Source organism: Mustela nigripes, chromosome 4, assembly GCF_022355385.1.
Source record: "Mustela nigripes isolate SB6536 chromosome 4, MUSNIG.SB6536, whole genome shotgun sequence".
Taxonomy (NCBI): Eukaryota; Metazoa; Chordata; class Mammalia; order Carnivora; family Mustelidae; genus Mustela; species Mustela nigripes.
In genome coordinates, this window is record NC_081560.1 from 126,515,763 (window position 1) to 126,531,260 (window position 15,498).

The 15,498-nt window shown below is 36.6% G+C and overlaps 1 protein-coding gene across 6 annotated transcripts in view; it reads right to left on the bottom strand.

The window, feature by feature from the left end:
* FAM13C (family with sequence similarity 13 member C) overlaps window positions 1-15,498 on the bottom strand; it is a 157,494-nt gene that overhangs the window by 2,315 nt on the left and 139,681 nt on the right. For 3 of the 6 annotated variants that reach the window (XM_059397448.1, XM_059397451.1, XM_059397446.1), the window contains 5 exons: window positions 14,875-14,956; window positions 13,198-13,409; window positions 5,668-5,763; window positions 4,210-4,406; window positions 2,702-2,803 (listed from right to left, as the gene is read on the bottom strand). In XM_059397448.1, coding sequence (XP_059253431.1) covers window positions 2,702-2,803; window positions 4,210-4,406; window positions 5,668-5,763; window positions 13,198-13,409; window positions 14,875-14,956 — 689 coding nt within the window. Of the gene's footprint in view, window positions 1-2,697; window positions 2,804-4,209; window positions 4,407-5,667; window positions 5,764-13,197; window positions 13,410-14,874; window positions 14,957-15,498 lie in introns of those variants that run through there. The other 3 variants (XM_059397447.1, XM_059397450.1, XM_059397449.1) reach the window with 3 other exon arrangements.

The window sequence follows — 15,498 nt, forward strand, 5'->3', positions numbered from 1 at the left end:
TCCATAATAATACGTTGCCAGGATATGTTATCTAGTAGTAATTACTTCAGGATCTTAGAAGGATCTTGTTTCCTTGGTTGCTAAGATTACCTATTGCTTTTAGAACATTCTCAGTCATGACTTTGAAATACAAGGGGTGGAAAACAGATGAAACACCACAGTTGCTACTGAATATAAACACAAATACTAATATTAGTGTGGCCGAACGTCGGTAAATAGCAAGCATTTATAATGTTTTACCTATACTCCCTTCTATTTTCCTAGTACTGATAAAAGATCTATCTCTCATAAATTTTTTAAAAAGTGTGAATCTATAAAGACTTCCTAAGAATGGAGTTATCTACTTGTGATGCACCACTATATGCTATCCTTAAATTTCTAGTACAGAACTCAGAACAGTACATTCTGTATTATGGACCAAACTTTTAACAGAGCCTCTAAATACTACCTTAATTTATATAAACATATCTAAGCAAAAAAATGGTCTAATTTATCAGAAAACACTAGTAATCCATCATGCAAATTTTCCCTGGTCCTGCATATTCCATTTTGGCTAATAAGCAAGATTGTATTGGCCAGAATGAAAAAATTTGCAACATATTTTCTGAAGCAATTTTCCCATTATGTAAAACATGCTAATGTGCTTGGTACAGTTCCTGACTTATAACTATTAATGTCATATCTACGTAATTATTCCTCTTGCTTGGCAAATATTACCAAGAACATTTACAGTGACTTAAAATTTTTAGTAATACATTTGCATGGTTATTTTACCTTATGGACAGGATTAGGCCTTCCTAATAAAATTTCTTAGGATAACAAGATTAAGGTCTGTATTTCCTAACCATTCAACCCTTTGATTTTAATTGTGATATACCACCACTTGGGCATTTACTTTAAGTATACACCACAAGAGGGCATACAACCTCAGTCAAATACAGGCATATCTGAAGTAGGGTTAAGACTGAAAGGTGCAGTAGAATACTATACATAGAACATCACTAACTTCAAAAGGTATGTCAAGTAGCACTGGAGCTCCATTAGGCAGGACTACTAGCACACTGGGGTAGTCTCAAACTCTTTGGACTCCTGCATATATAGAGGTTAAAAAATGTAAATGTAAAAGCTATATGGAAACTCTAAAAAAGGGAAAAATGGAAATGGAAAAAGAAAACAAGAAATTATGTTTTATATTATAAATTTAATATGCACATAAAATTTTTCACTAGATTAGTTAACATCAGCAGAAGGGTAAATAACTTGGACTTGTAGCAATCAACTGGAAAAGGAAGATTCCAGGTAGAAAACAAAGTGGAATATGTCTGTATTTGCTGGACACAGAACATTTCTGACTTAATAGGTCAAATCCTATCCTACAGCTCTGGAGGACTGAAATGGAAAAGCTGCTAAGAGGTGAGTAGATCAAGTTTTTCAGGTACCTTAGAAAATAGTCCCTGTCCATCAGGTCGACCCTTAGTCTGCTGACATGGAAGGAATTCAGGAAGGGCAGATACTTAGATGCAGATGAATACCGAAGGGCCAGTGTACCAGGGACTCCCACCTCTCCCACCTTAATAACTTTGTAACTTTGGGAAAGTTACACTTTATTAGTTTTAATACCAACATCCCGTAGAACAACTACAGCTTTCCAAAGTATTCCAGGAAGTCCAGTCATTTCATCTTACAACCACGGAAGCAGGCTCAGGATAGCTAAATGATTTGTCTTTCTCTTCTAGAAGTAAATCAATAATCCTGAATCTTATGATTTTATATATGTATATATATATATAAATATGATTATATATAATGCTAATTATATATAATATATATTAATTATGTTACATAAAATATATTATATATTAATGCATAATTAATATATACATACACACATGTGTGTATTCATACATATACACACATATATAATTACATACATATAAAAATTATACATTGACAATACACCAAAATTTAGAGAAAACTAATAGAATGCCTAATGAGACTTAGGTTGACAAAGAAAAATAGAGAGAGGACATAGCTAAACATTTATGTTAGGGATAGAAAGAATAGTTATGAACTTCTGATTTGAAAATAAATAGCTAAGGGCAGATCCTTAAGTTTAAAAGACATTTAAAGCAAAAGAAGAATTATTTAATGAAATAGGGAATAACTTGTAAAACTAAGTAACCCAGAACAAAGAAGCTATATGGATTGAAAAATCAAAGAGATTTTTTTTTTGAAGATTTTATTTGTTTATTTGACAGACAGAGATCACAAGCAGGCAGAGAGGCAGGCAGAGAGAAGAGGAAGCAGGCTCCCTGCCGAGCAGAGAGCCTGATGTGGGCCTCTATCCCAGGACCCTGGAATCATGACATGAGCTGAAGGGAGAGGCTTTAACCCACTGAGCCACCCAGGTACCCCTCAAATAGATTTTTTAAAAGTTTAGATAAATTCAATAATTCAATAATAAATTCATCCTTCACTTTTTAAAGCCTGATGTCATATTTCATAGCTACAGCCTCCCATAAAACATACCTAATAATGGCACTACCACAATGCTGCATTAGACAGATCTTGAGTCTAAATCACTGTGTAAATTATTTCTATTTCATATAAAGTCACTGTTCCTGCCAAAAACTGCAGCTCATTCTTAACAATAGTTCCCTAGGAAATATTAACTTAAAAAAAAATCTCTGCTCACACTTACCTTCCTGTTTGTTTAAAAAACTGTTCTTCAAAGTCTCTTAAGGCTTTCCGAAGTCTCTTCTTGTCAGCCCTAGTTTCTCGGAGATGGTCAAGAAGTACAGGCCTATATCAAGCAAAATACACATTTGCCATTACTGAGCTCTGGCATAATTGAGACATCATAAGAAGATTTATCTATTCAGCAAATCATATTATGATACAGAAGGGTTCTGCCTAAAAGAGTATCTTTTAAGTAAATATAGTACATGTAGAGCCTAATCAGAGAGAAGCACATAAGCAGAGGATTAAAAACAATGTAATCAGAGAAGAGAAAGGACAGACAGAAGGCAAGCCAATGGAGTCTGCTATAAAATGTGGTGACAGTAATAACCATATGAATGGATAAGGGAGAAAGAGACATTTTGAAAGAATACTCATCAGTATTAGGTGATAGACAAGACATAAGAGGCACAAGAGGACGAGAATTTAAAGAAAAGTCTACCCTTAAGGTAGAGTATGGGGAAAACGCCAAAACCCTTGGGAATGAAACAGCCCTTATTCAAAATAAAGCTAGAATTATACTGGAAATTCTACTCCCTTCATTCTACTAAGACAAGAGAAAAGTCGGGCGCTTTAAAGACAGGAATTTTTATCTAGGAAATTTGTGTATGGTTACAGAACTTTGTATTGGCATTTTCTAAAAAAAAAAACACACACACACACACAATAAATAAATAAAAGGAAAGAGAGGGAAAGAAAAGAAGGAGAGAAAGATACAGGGAAAAAAGAGAGGAAGACTGATTTTCTGTTTCCAAACAGGTTACTTTGCGGAGCTGAAACTGAGGTATCAGCTAATTCTATAAGCACACTAAAATCCCAATTTAGAACTTAGCCCTTAGTCCCACCTCATATATTTTGGGGGATTCCATCCCTATCTTGAAGTATATACTCACCACACTACACTATTACATGTTAATGGAAATCTCATAGTCTGGCCTATAATATACAAACAAAAGAAGGCCAAATGATCAAGAGGAATGCCACCTACTGAATAATGATAATAACAACAATGAGAATACTAATGAAAATACAAATAGCTCCTGAGAGGCCAGTAGGAACCTAAGGGCAGCTTATTTACTTATGGCCATGGGGATTCCCAGGCTAGAGAACCATTTTATCTAAAGGAGTAGACAAGACTAGGATAAAGGTCCTGACAAATGTTGACCCCCATGAGATCCCAATTCCTTTTGGTCCAGCATTTTCAAAAGTCATCTCTGCTTCACACATTGCCAAGAATTAGACTGATGTCAGACCCTACTGAAAAGATGTGCAACTGTAGGAAATTAGTATTTATGGTATCTCCATATTTATGGTATTCTTCAGCCAAGAGAAAAGCCAGATTATGCTTTTAGGCAATTGTTGGTTCACATTTTTTAGGGAATCTAATAGCTCTTGTGAACTTTGTATACACATATAGGTATCCAGGATGAAAAGTTGAAAAGAAACTCCATACTTAGGATTCACACTCACATAGTGGCCTCATGTAAATTGGACATGGATAGGGCTGGTGGTTTGATTTCTTTCTTTTCATCTGGAAGCAGGACCGTAATAGGCTCAGTCTCAGAGAAGGTGAGGTGGTCGCCAAGAGGAAGGTGAGACGCTGTAGCTGGCAAAGAAAGTTGTTGGCTTCCCTGTGGACAGTCTTCATCAGAGTCTTCTTCCTCCTGCTTATCATAAGCAGAGTTAAATAAAGTCACAAAATGCTAAGTGCCTCTTGCATCAAAAACAGGAAGAAGAACCATAAATAGACACCATGAAAACGGTAGGTAAACCCTGTGTCTACTGAAAAGCCAGAAGGAAGAAACCAAGAGGACCTCTTCCTCAGGTGCATCAAAAATCTTACAGAAGTTATTGAGTGAAGAGTCACCCATGCTGTGCTAAAATGCTCAGCAAATTCATCTCTCCTAGGCCAAAAAAGGCCCAAAGAAGATAAGGTCCAATCTGGGCTGCACTGCCTACTAGTTCCTCCCTTTCACCCAGACCTTCTGGTTACATAGGTTAGAATGAGAGGGACTTTAGACACCTTTTCTTTTCGGAAATACCCCAAATCAGGTTCTGGGTGGACCACATTCAGATACAGAGGATATTGGAAAATTGACAAATTCAGGGATGAGCTCTAGGAAAGCCAAAGCAAAATGGAGTTATTCCTTAACATCATCACAACCAAAACATTTCCTTGCAAGGAAATCGGAAAATCATAATCCTTTTAAATCATGCTTCCTCAATGGAAAATTTTTAGAGACTATGACTCACTATTATCTTTGTCTTTAAAATCATGAAAGTATAATGTAGTCAAGTATACTTAAATGTATATTTGTTAATATTTATTCCTTTTTATATTGATATCTTGAGCAAGTGACTACTTGAATATTAACGGAGTAGGATTTGTGGTGCTTTTCTAGTTCTGTATTCCCATAAGTTATCTTTATTAAAAATAGTCTAACTCAATTTCAGTAGCCATATTTTCTATTGAAATAAATCTTATATCTTACATAGTGATGGTCAAATGGTATCAAAAACAAATGATGCATTATATCAAGGAACATGTAGTCAATTTTCTTATTCAAGAAGAAAAATTAACACATGGAATAGAAAGGCTCTATTTGGTCTAGCTGTGTTGCAAATTAGAAAATGCCAAGTTGAAATTCATCATTTGTTCAAGAAATGAAAGCAAATGTTAAAACTTACTTCAAAAATACAATTGCTATAAATTCCTCTTTCATAGTAATTTAATTATTAACAACTCTTAAGTTAATAATATTAGGCTTAATGGAGGCCACATTTCTACTTTTTGAAATAACAACTGGCCTTGTTAGCAGTATATACTGCCAAGAAGGCTTATTTGTAACTGTCAGAGTGCCGCCTCCCTACCTAAACTATAACAAGCACAAGTAATTGTTTCTAGTTAAAGCAAGCATCCCAACTTACAATTGTTGGGATAAGGGAAGGTGTTGACAAGATTTGCTTGATAATCCTGTATCGGTCATAAAGAGGTTTTATGAGGTTCTTGTCTTGCTTAGCTACCTGAAAAACATGAAATTAATTATTGGTCCTTTCTTAGATGAGAATGAAAACATGGCAGTATATTTTAGCCGGGAAAAATAAAAAACAGTTTTGAAGTCTCAAAATAGATTAGTAATACTATAATACAATAGTAATTAGAAAAAGCGAAGTCACTTATACTATTTAAAGCACATATCAATTTTCTTCTAGGAAAGGTTTCCTTTAGGATAGTTCCAAGTTTAGAAAGATGTTTAAAGCTTTCTGAAGGAATCCTAAATATGTAAATGGTAAGAAGCCTGTTACTTCTTCATTCTTTAAAAAAAAATATATATATATTGATATCTTCATTTTTTTTTTCTGAAACGAGTATTTTATCTGGATTTTCATGATTATATTCACAAATACCAACCTTGTTTAGGTCTTCATCACAACAAGCCTGGAGTATATACTAGCTTGCTGGCTAGCTCTGACATAAACTATTCTGGATATGACAATTAACTTACTTGAATCCTCAATTTCTTACCTGTATAACAAGGAGGTTGGAATTACAAAGTTTCTTCCAACTAAAAAATTTCATAACCTCCTGGTCCAAGAATGTATTCTCCTACCTCCCTGCTGTATGAACCAACCCTAAGCACTATTTTTAACAGGTCACATTGTGCACAATATCTATCAATCCCTTACCTATCTACCCCACCATCACCTTTCCATCCAAAGTGACCAAACCTCTGCTTGCCTTGGTTTTGCTCCCTGCTGTGTATCCTACATTAATTTGCTACCTATTTCCTATATGCAGTTTCCCTTTCACTCTGGTCATATGCAGGAAGGGATGGTAGAAATAGCACATAGCAAAATCACCTGAGTATCTTTTCTTTAAGATAAAAAACCAGCAATGTCTGGCCCTCTGCCTTCCAGATTCCCCCAGAGGGATCGTGAAGGAAAAGAACATGACTGAGAACCATTCTGGCCCCTATTTATCTCCCTTTACTCTGAACTTCTCTGCCTTATTACCTGGGCCTTGACAATTTTCTCTGTTTCAGTTTTGTCTGCGCAAATGAATTAGAGGGTTTTCAAGAACAAAGATTGTATCACATAGTTTAAAAAATTTTCACAGTACCCAACACATCCCCCTTCTCTGCTATAAATTTATCAACACAAGTTTATAAACAAAGGTACCCTAATTTTTAACAGTCTTCATATAATTCTACAGGCTATAACCTAAGGCTCTTTCATTTTCAGTAGAAAGAAAGGCTTTCTGTAGAAGACTTCTAAATATTATTGGCTAAGTAACCCCAAGAGCTTTTCATTTACGGGCCCAGTCATTCCTTAAATATTTTCTGAGTCATGATACATCTTACCATGAAAAAAAAAAAAAAAATCCTGTCAGGTATCCCATAGGGTTTTAATAGGTAATAAAAAATCTCAATCCAAGTTCAGAAAACATGAACATCGTGTTTTTTATTCAGTGTCTCTTTGGGGCTTATATTCTACAGAAAACGCTTCAGAAAATGATGCATTTAATGTTATTAGCATCTTTCTATGGTAGTTTGATTTTCGTGATTTTATTTATTTTTAGTATATCCTTTGAATTCTAGAAAAGCTAAATTTCATCCTAAAAGAAAAAAAGAGTAACCAAAAAGCAAGCTAGAATGATGAATGCTATTATAGAAAAATTACAGATGAAAATCAGTGTCCATATACAATGTATGCTCTCATCTTTCACTCTGATGAGTCCCTGATTTTATTCTTAGCATCATTATCAAAGCAATCCCCAAAGAGAGACATGAGGGCTCGCTGGCAACAGTGTCAAAACTAATTCTGTAAGTGCTCATCCTCAAATAGGAAGACAGGCTGCCAATAGTGATCAGACCGTGTGCCTGGAGCTCTCTTCTACTCAGAGAAGCTCAGAAAGGTCTGTTGAGTCAATCTTCATGAAGGAAGATGAGTCAAGAGGTAGGCTTTGCTTGAATAGGAATCCTCAAATCTAAAGGGCAGACATACATTTAACTTGGCTATTCCTCAGCCATTTTCTGCCAAGAATCAGACAATTGTCCCCTCTCTATTCAATGACTGTTTTTGAAATGCATCCTCTCTGCCAAGGTCTGCATATTTGTGGCTGTCCATGGTATGTCAGATGTATCTAACTTTTGATTTTCTTTATGTGAATGGAGGAACAAACATGATGTTGAGTACCTGAAATAGCCAGAGAGAGAGATATCCAGAGCATGAAGGGGCTGTCAGATTTAAAGATAAATAAAAGGAGATAAATCCCAAAGATACTTAGTCTAACTTCCTTCTCCCCATTTCTTACAGCATCAGAAAGAGTAGAATGAAAAGGAGGCTGAGCAAGAGAGGACTGTGCGTAGAACAGTTTGATATGATTTGTTGACAGCTTGACAACTTTGCCATAAAAAAATTCTTAAGACTCCTACCTAGTAGGTTATTTGAATCACCAACCTAATGAGATATTTGGAATAGTAGCTCCCAAACAAGGTGGCAAGACAGAACTGCTGTTGAGTAGACAGCCCAAGTGTATTCCTTTCTGGGCCCTGGTTAGAAATTTGTTTGGGAAAAAACTGACATCGCTTATATGCTTTTACCATCATGCTTGGTTTCCTTTCTCCCCATGGCATTAGTCCCATTTATTCACTCACAGTAAACCACAGAAATTTATTTTAAAAATCATTTCAATCAGCCCCATAATCAAGATCTCTCCTAGAGAGGAAAGTAGTAATGGGAATCAATTACTCTCGCTTTAGAGAAGAACTAAGTGTTGCCAAGCTTTTCCTATGTCTGAGTCTCCCCAGCTCCTCACCAAATGAGACAGTATATATGGAACAAGTCTGAATTTTGAACTAACAAGTCAAACAATGTAAAAAATCAGTAATGAACATAATCATACAAAGAAACTGCTGAAGAAAACGGCTTGGTCAATATAAAACGTTTCTAAGCAGGGGACTGCAGATTAGTATTAGCCTTGAAACCAGAGGACATGAGTTCAGATAATCAGCTTTAAAACTTACCTATTTTTAACATGGAAAATTATGTAAGGTATGAACCTTAGCTTTTTAATGTAGTGAATATATTGTTATATGAATATATTGTTTTAATAAGTTAGCATATGTAAATGTCCCTGGCAAAGAGTCAGGTGTAGTAAACGTTATTTAAGCTAAAAACTAAAATTGATTTCAGGTTACTATCAATGTTGTCCATTACTAAAAAAGGAATACATGGTGCTATTAAATAAATTTTAAGAATAAAAGAATGTGAATCTATTTCTTTATACAAAAAGCTATCCAGAATATACAAAGTGAAAAAAAGGAGAATTATATAATGTGTTACTTTTAGTTTTAAAAGGGGACAAATTAAGAATGTATATTGATACTTTCTTGCATATGCTTTATATAGAAACTCAAAAGGTACACATGACACATTAGTAACAACAGTTACCTGCTTGGGGATGGGAGACCTCAGGGCTAGAGCTGGCAGATGGGGCGGCAGAGTCTTTTTAATGTGTAGCCTTTTACATTTTTTAAACTATATCAGATAGTATGATTAAGAAAACTATTTTTAGGGGTGCCTGGGTGGCTCAGTGGGTTAAAGCCTCTGCTTTCGGCTCGGGTCATGATCCCAGGGTCTTGGGATCAAGCCCCACATCGGGCTCTCTGCTTGGCAGGGAGCCTGCTTCCTCCTCTCTCTCTGCCTGCCTCTGCCTGCTTGTGGTCTCTGTCAAATAAATAAATAAAAATCTTAAAAAAAAAAAAAAGAAAACTATTTTTATTTTTTAAAAGGAAAACTAGGAAAAAAAACTTGAGGGGATCTTCCTTCTGATGCCCTTTACCTCTAAATTTCCCTCTCTTCAATGTATAACAACCACTGTATTTTCACTATATATATAATGTGTAACAATCACTATATTTTCATTTGATTTTAAAAAAATAAAATTATTATTATTTTTTTAAATCTGCTTCCCTCCTCAAAGATGCTGCAGTTAGTAAAGGTCCAGAAGAAGTAACTGCCATTACTCATCCAGTCAGTAATTTGTGCCATGCTCCTAACACCACCGACAGTTATCAGAAAGGGCAATAAAATGGGTACAATGTGTCAGCACCAATTTGGGACTTTCAGAAGAAAAGGATATAAATAAGCACCACAGACTCAAGGAATGATTCATTCACTTTCAGGGCTCAGTGGATACCCTGTGACCCAGAAGTGATTGCCTCCAAAAATCATCCTTTAATAGAAGAGGAGGAAAATTACTCTATAGCAGTATCTGAATTGACAAGGCAATGCTACAGGATTTATCAGCTTTAGTATGGGCTCTGACCAAATACCAAATGTAAAAATTTCACAAAAGTCTCTCTAGAAAAGAAAGAATTCTTCATCCTGGAAGTTTTAATATTTAATGTATTTTTGGCAGTAAAGCAAGGACCCCAGATAAAAGTCATTTGCCAATTTGAGTTTAAAGAAATGGGACCTATTCAGATAATTTCAGATGCTAATAAGCTCACAGAGGAGCCAGGAATAACATAGCTACGGTGGAAATTTGCAAACCTCCCTTGGCTTCTGCTGTGATTTGGGACTCTCCTGTAGGAACTACTAGCCACTTTAGGGTCTGCTGTATTAAACTTCCCCAGGAACAATACTACAGCTTGGGGTATTGAGAGCTACATGTCCCACTATAGATGCTTTCTATTTAAAGGGCCTACCTTTAGTCTAGTGCAGAGAGCTGAAGGGGCTTCTGACATTTATTAATCAGTTCGGCAGATACTTCATTTAAAATAATAGAAATAAATTGCCATTTAAGCAAAGATAACTTACAAAGAACTCAAATATGCTTCTCTGATCTTTAGACTCCCATGTGAATGTGCTATATTTGACTTAGATGCCTAGCAGGGTGACCAACCGTCTGCATTTTCCCAGGATGAAATCATTTGAAATTTTCAGCATCCAGGAAAATCCAAGGAAACCAAGGATGGATGGTCACACTATTGCTCAAAGATCTTAAAATAAACATGTCCAACAGACCTCTTCAGTTTCCAGTCCCATCCCCAGTCTGTTCCTCCTGTAGGATTCTCCATCACAGTAGATGACCCATCACCATCTTGGATTCTTCCTTTCCTTACTCCCTACTGTCCAATAATTCATCATATCCTTTTGATTCTTCATCCAAATTATACTTTGAATAGGACTTTATCTTTCCATCTCCAAGGCTATCATGCTGGTGCAAAGGACGCATTTCATCTTCCCCTATCCACTCTTTCCCCCTACCATTTATTCTTTACACAGCCATCAGAAAGATACTTTCAATGTAAATCATGTCATATCACTTTCCTGTCTTCAACAACTCAACAGCTTTCCAATACTTTATACTACCCTAAATGGTCCTATATCAGGGCCCCCAGACTACCTTTCTGACTTCATCTCATACATCAAGTGCGGCTAGCCCTTACCCAAGAATTCCAAGTACATGCAAGCTCTTCCTTCAAGATCTTCATCCACAGTCCCATCTGCCTAAAATGCTTTTTGCTGCTGTCTTGGTCTATAAATTCTTCTTAATGAAGAATTTAGTATGTCATGTATTGGCCTTCCTAATCACCCTATGTAAAGTAGAAACCATACCCATTATGTTCTATAATAGTATCTGTTTAATTCTTTGCACACTATTTACCAAATCTTTAATAATTTTCTTTATTTAACTGCTTGTTATTGTATCCCAATTCCCAGAAGAACGTGCACTCTGTGAGGGCAGAAATCCCCATAGCTTCTCTATCATATTATATCCAGGATGTATCATAATTCACAACACGTAATAAGCACTTTAATATCTTTGCAAATGTATGATTGCACACCAGTCATCAGGCATCTTTCCTTCTTGTTACAATAATTATGTAAGTATGTATTGTCTGTATTTTATAGATGATGAAGATGAATCTCATAGAATTAGTTCACTTGCTACGTGTACATAGCTAGAAGGTGTACATAAGCTATGTGTACATAAGCTAGAAGGCTTACTGAAGAACTAAGTCCAGATCCAAGTCTACTGTCCCAATCCTAACTCAACCCTCACTGCACTAATCAAGTAGAATATAGTATTAGGACTTGAGTGTTGACCAAGCTTCTTTTATGGATGTAGCTAAGGTAACTAGAAAATATAAGAAAGACCATCAGAAGCATTGAAAGATGGAAAACCATACATGTCCGTGTGTGTGTGTGTGTGTGTGTGTGTGTGTCCCACAAATATCTACATTTTAGTGGGGAGGGAATGCATTTGCTAAGTAGACAAAAACCCATTCACTTTTTACAACATATAATTGATTATTCTTAAGTCTAAGCATTTCATTAAAATATATATATAGAGAGAGAGAGGTGCCCAAAGGCTCCTTTCTGCTTGTAGATCACAAATCTCCATATAAAGGAGAAGTCCAGGGGCACATGGTAAGCCTATGTGGCCACCTCGTGATTGAGACTAGATAATGTGCAATAGAACAGCTAAAGGCATTCTCCTCAAAAATACTTGATTTCTAAGTTAAACATGGTAGTTTGTTCATTCATCTTTCCATTCACTCAGCAAACATTTATTCAATACCCCCTGTGTACAGACAGTGTAGGATCATGAGATACAAACAGCAAGAGGTCTAAGGTATAAAGTAAGAGACAGAAAATGTCATACAGCGTAGTTAGAGCTATGATTGGGGAGCTATCACTCTTATTCAAGAAATTAAGGGTAACCATACCATTTAAGAGTTGGGACAAAAAGATTACAAGGAAGGCTCCCTGGCATAAGTGAAATATACACATAGACGTGCAGGATGAGGAGGAATTAGATAGTTAAATACTAATTGCTTTCATTATCTTCTTTGTAAAATATGATAAATATTTTCTTCAACCTCTAGGTTCATAAATCCAAATGTCTAATTGACAATTCTACCTGAATGTCTCACAGAGATTTCAAAACTAAGATGTCTAAAGCATCCAGTTTTAGACATCTTATTACCAAACACTCTTCAAAAAAGCCTACCTCTTTATTCTTATTATTGAAGATACTAAACCATTTTCCTTACTATGTATAACTCAAGTATACATGTATAATTCATCCCAGCTTCATTATTTTCTTAATACAACACACTATAAAATGGGATTATAACACTAATCTTGGGTTAATTTGCTAGCTTATTGGGGGAATTAGGGGAGAAAGAGACATGATACACCTTCATATCTATGTCATTTGCTTCCCACCAACATGTAATAACTTCCAGAACAACATCCTGGAATTAAGTGGCAACACCCATAGGTCATGGCCAATAACTTACTAAAAACTCACCTGACTGAAATTTCAGAGCCAGTCTCCTAAAGTTGTTTATGTGGTGCCAAGTGCTCTTATAAATTGTTCAAAACCATAATCTCACTGACACTATATTGAGTGTTGTGACCTGTGAGGATATGGTGAGGTACCTTAGAATCCTCCTGAGCAGGAAGCTGCTCTCTCTTCTCCTTCAGGCATGTCAGCACAGCATCTGGAGTCTCCTCTCCAGAGGAGCATAGCTCAGGACCCACAGCTTCCGGCTTCCCATTCTCTCTGGGGACTGCAGGTTGCTCACAGGACAGGTTTCTAGGTGGGCCTTTGGGAGCAACCCCTTGTTCTTCTGAGAGCTTCAGCTTTAGTTCTAAGAGAAATGCCATGAGTTACCATGAACAAGGAGGACTCACTGGGCTTAAGAGTAGAGAGTCTTTCAGAAATTCCCACCAGTGATGTGAAATCAGTCGAAATGGATGGTATTGCTGATGGTTTTCCACTGGGAAAGGGCGGCCTTAGTAACCAGAACCAACAGCATAAGCTCCCAATCAGATGTAGAAACAGAGGGTTCTCGAGGGTGGAATCTCATGGAAATAGAGTAATTCGTGTGTAGGAGTAACTCAGTGGTTTAAATTTCAGAGGATGAGTTCCAGAGGAAGACCAGTGGTATTGTCCCAAAGATTTTACCCGTTACCTACCATAACACCTGGAATTCTACACTCAGAGGTTCACTTACTTGAGTTTGGAAGCTTTGTGCCATTAAGAGCCTCTGTGCAAATAAATGCAAAGGCCTCTGTAAGGCTTTACACACTTAGACATCTGAGGAAATACAGGAGCAATGGGAAAGGAGAGATGGGAATGCCAGCCCCAACTTGACAGATCCCACAATTTTGTCTGTTATCTTTTAAAATCCAGGAATCACCATTATTTCAATGTGGTTTTATATAAGCCCACATAATTAAAAATAAAAAAGCCACTTGGGACATGTCAGGAAATTACATTTCAGAATATGCTAAGGGGCTGAAAATGTCAATGTGGCCATTTGTATTGGTTTCTCAATTACATAGCTCATTTTCTTTGTTTGATATTTGTTTTTTAAGTTAGACTCTGGTGAGGTGTTTAAACACTGCATATTTTATAAACCTGCTACATCATTACAGTTTAATACCACTGAATTAATATTCCCTTCCAGTTCTTTATTGCCACCATTTTAGAGATTTGGAAAAAATTCTCACATCTCTAAGTATCGAAATAAGAATGTGAAGAGAGGAAGAAAATAAATTTTTGCTGGAAAATACCATAGTACTTTTAAATGGATTTTAGAGTTAATTAATAACACATCACCATCTCCAGAGAAACACAGAAAGAACACTGGATTAGGAGGTAAGAGAACTGAGTTTTACATCTAGCTCACTGCCTCCTAGCTATGTAACTTGTCCCTATCTCTGGACATAAATGTCATCATCTCTGCAAAGGGGTATGCAGAGACAATGATTGCGCAGGCCTTTTTCTAACATCCAAGAATCCAATAACCCAAGGAAGTCAATACTCCCCATGTTGAAGTGTTCCTGGCACTGAAGTGAATCATCCCAATTCAGAGTCTGTAGTTCCTCAGTCTCTTTATACGGAGAATTGTTAGATGGGAACAAACAATGAAGGGGACCCAGAGCCCTTTATTTCAAAATGGAGCCTCCAATCTAGGTGAGACACAAGGCCAGAGAGGGCACAGGCAGAAAAGAATAAAAAAAAAAAAAAAAAAAAAAACGCCTGGGAGAGCATTATCAATATTTTAACTGCTTCCTTTCTGGGAAAAGAGACCCTTGACTGGTCCTTACCTTTGAGTTGTTTACGACCTTTAGCCAGATCATTCATCCATTTCAGGACTTCAGGATTAGAAGTCTTGTCGCCATGTGAAGGCTACAGGGAGAGTAAATGTGGGTGGGAAGGTGGGAGGGAGAGAGGATAAGAAAAAGATAAAAGGAAAAACAAAAATTGTAAACAGTCAAGACAACACAAAGGTAGTTCAGAGACATGGGAACCTAAGAGAGAAATTCAGATATAACAACTCCAGTTGATAGAGTTCCTTCTGAAAAACACAGCAAACATTCCTGACCTCCTCCACATTTTCATCCTTGGCAAAGGCATTGTTTCTAAATATGCCTCGTCACTCAGCACCTTTCATATAGCCCCAACCATTCCAGTGTCCCCTGCAGTCTAACCCTCAGTCACCCTGTGGGCCACCCACAACCCACACTTGTTCATATCAAGTGTGGATGACTTCATATCAGTACCAGACCTTTCTTCATATCAGTACCTAAGCACTAATATAAGCCAGTGCTTACTCCCTCACCTGTACTCACACACATGGTTTATGACCACCACTTGTCTAGGTTATACTGACAAACTAGAGGATTTAGCTTCTATCAGTCATTTCCACAAACCCAGAGAAAGGAGACCCC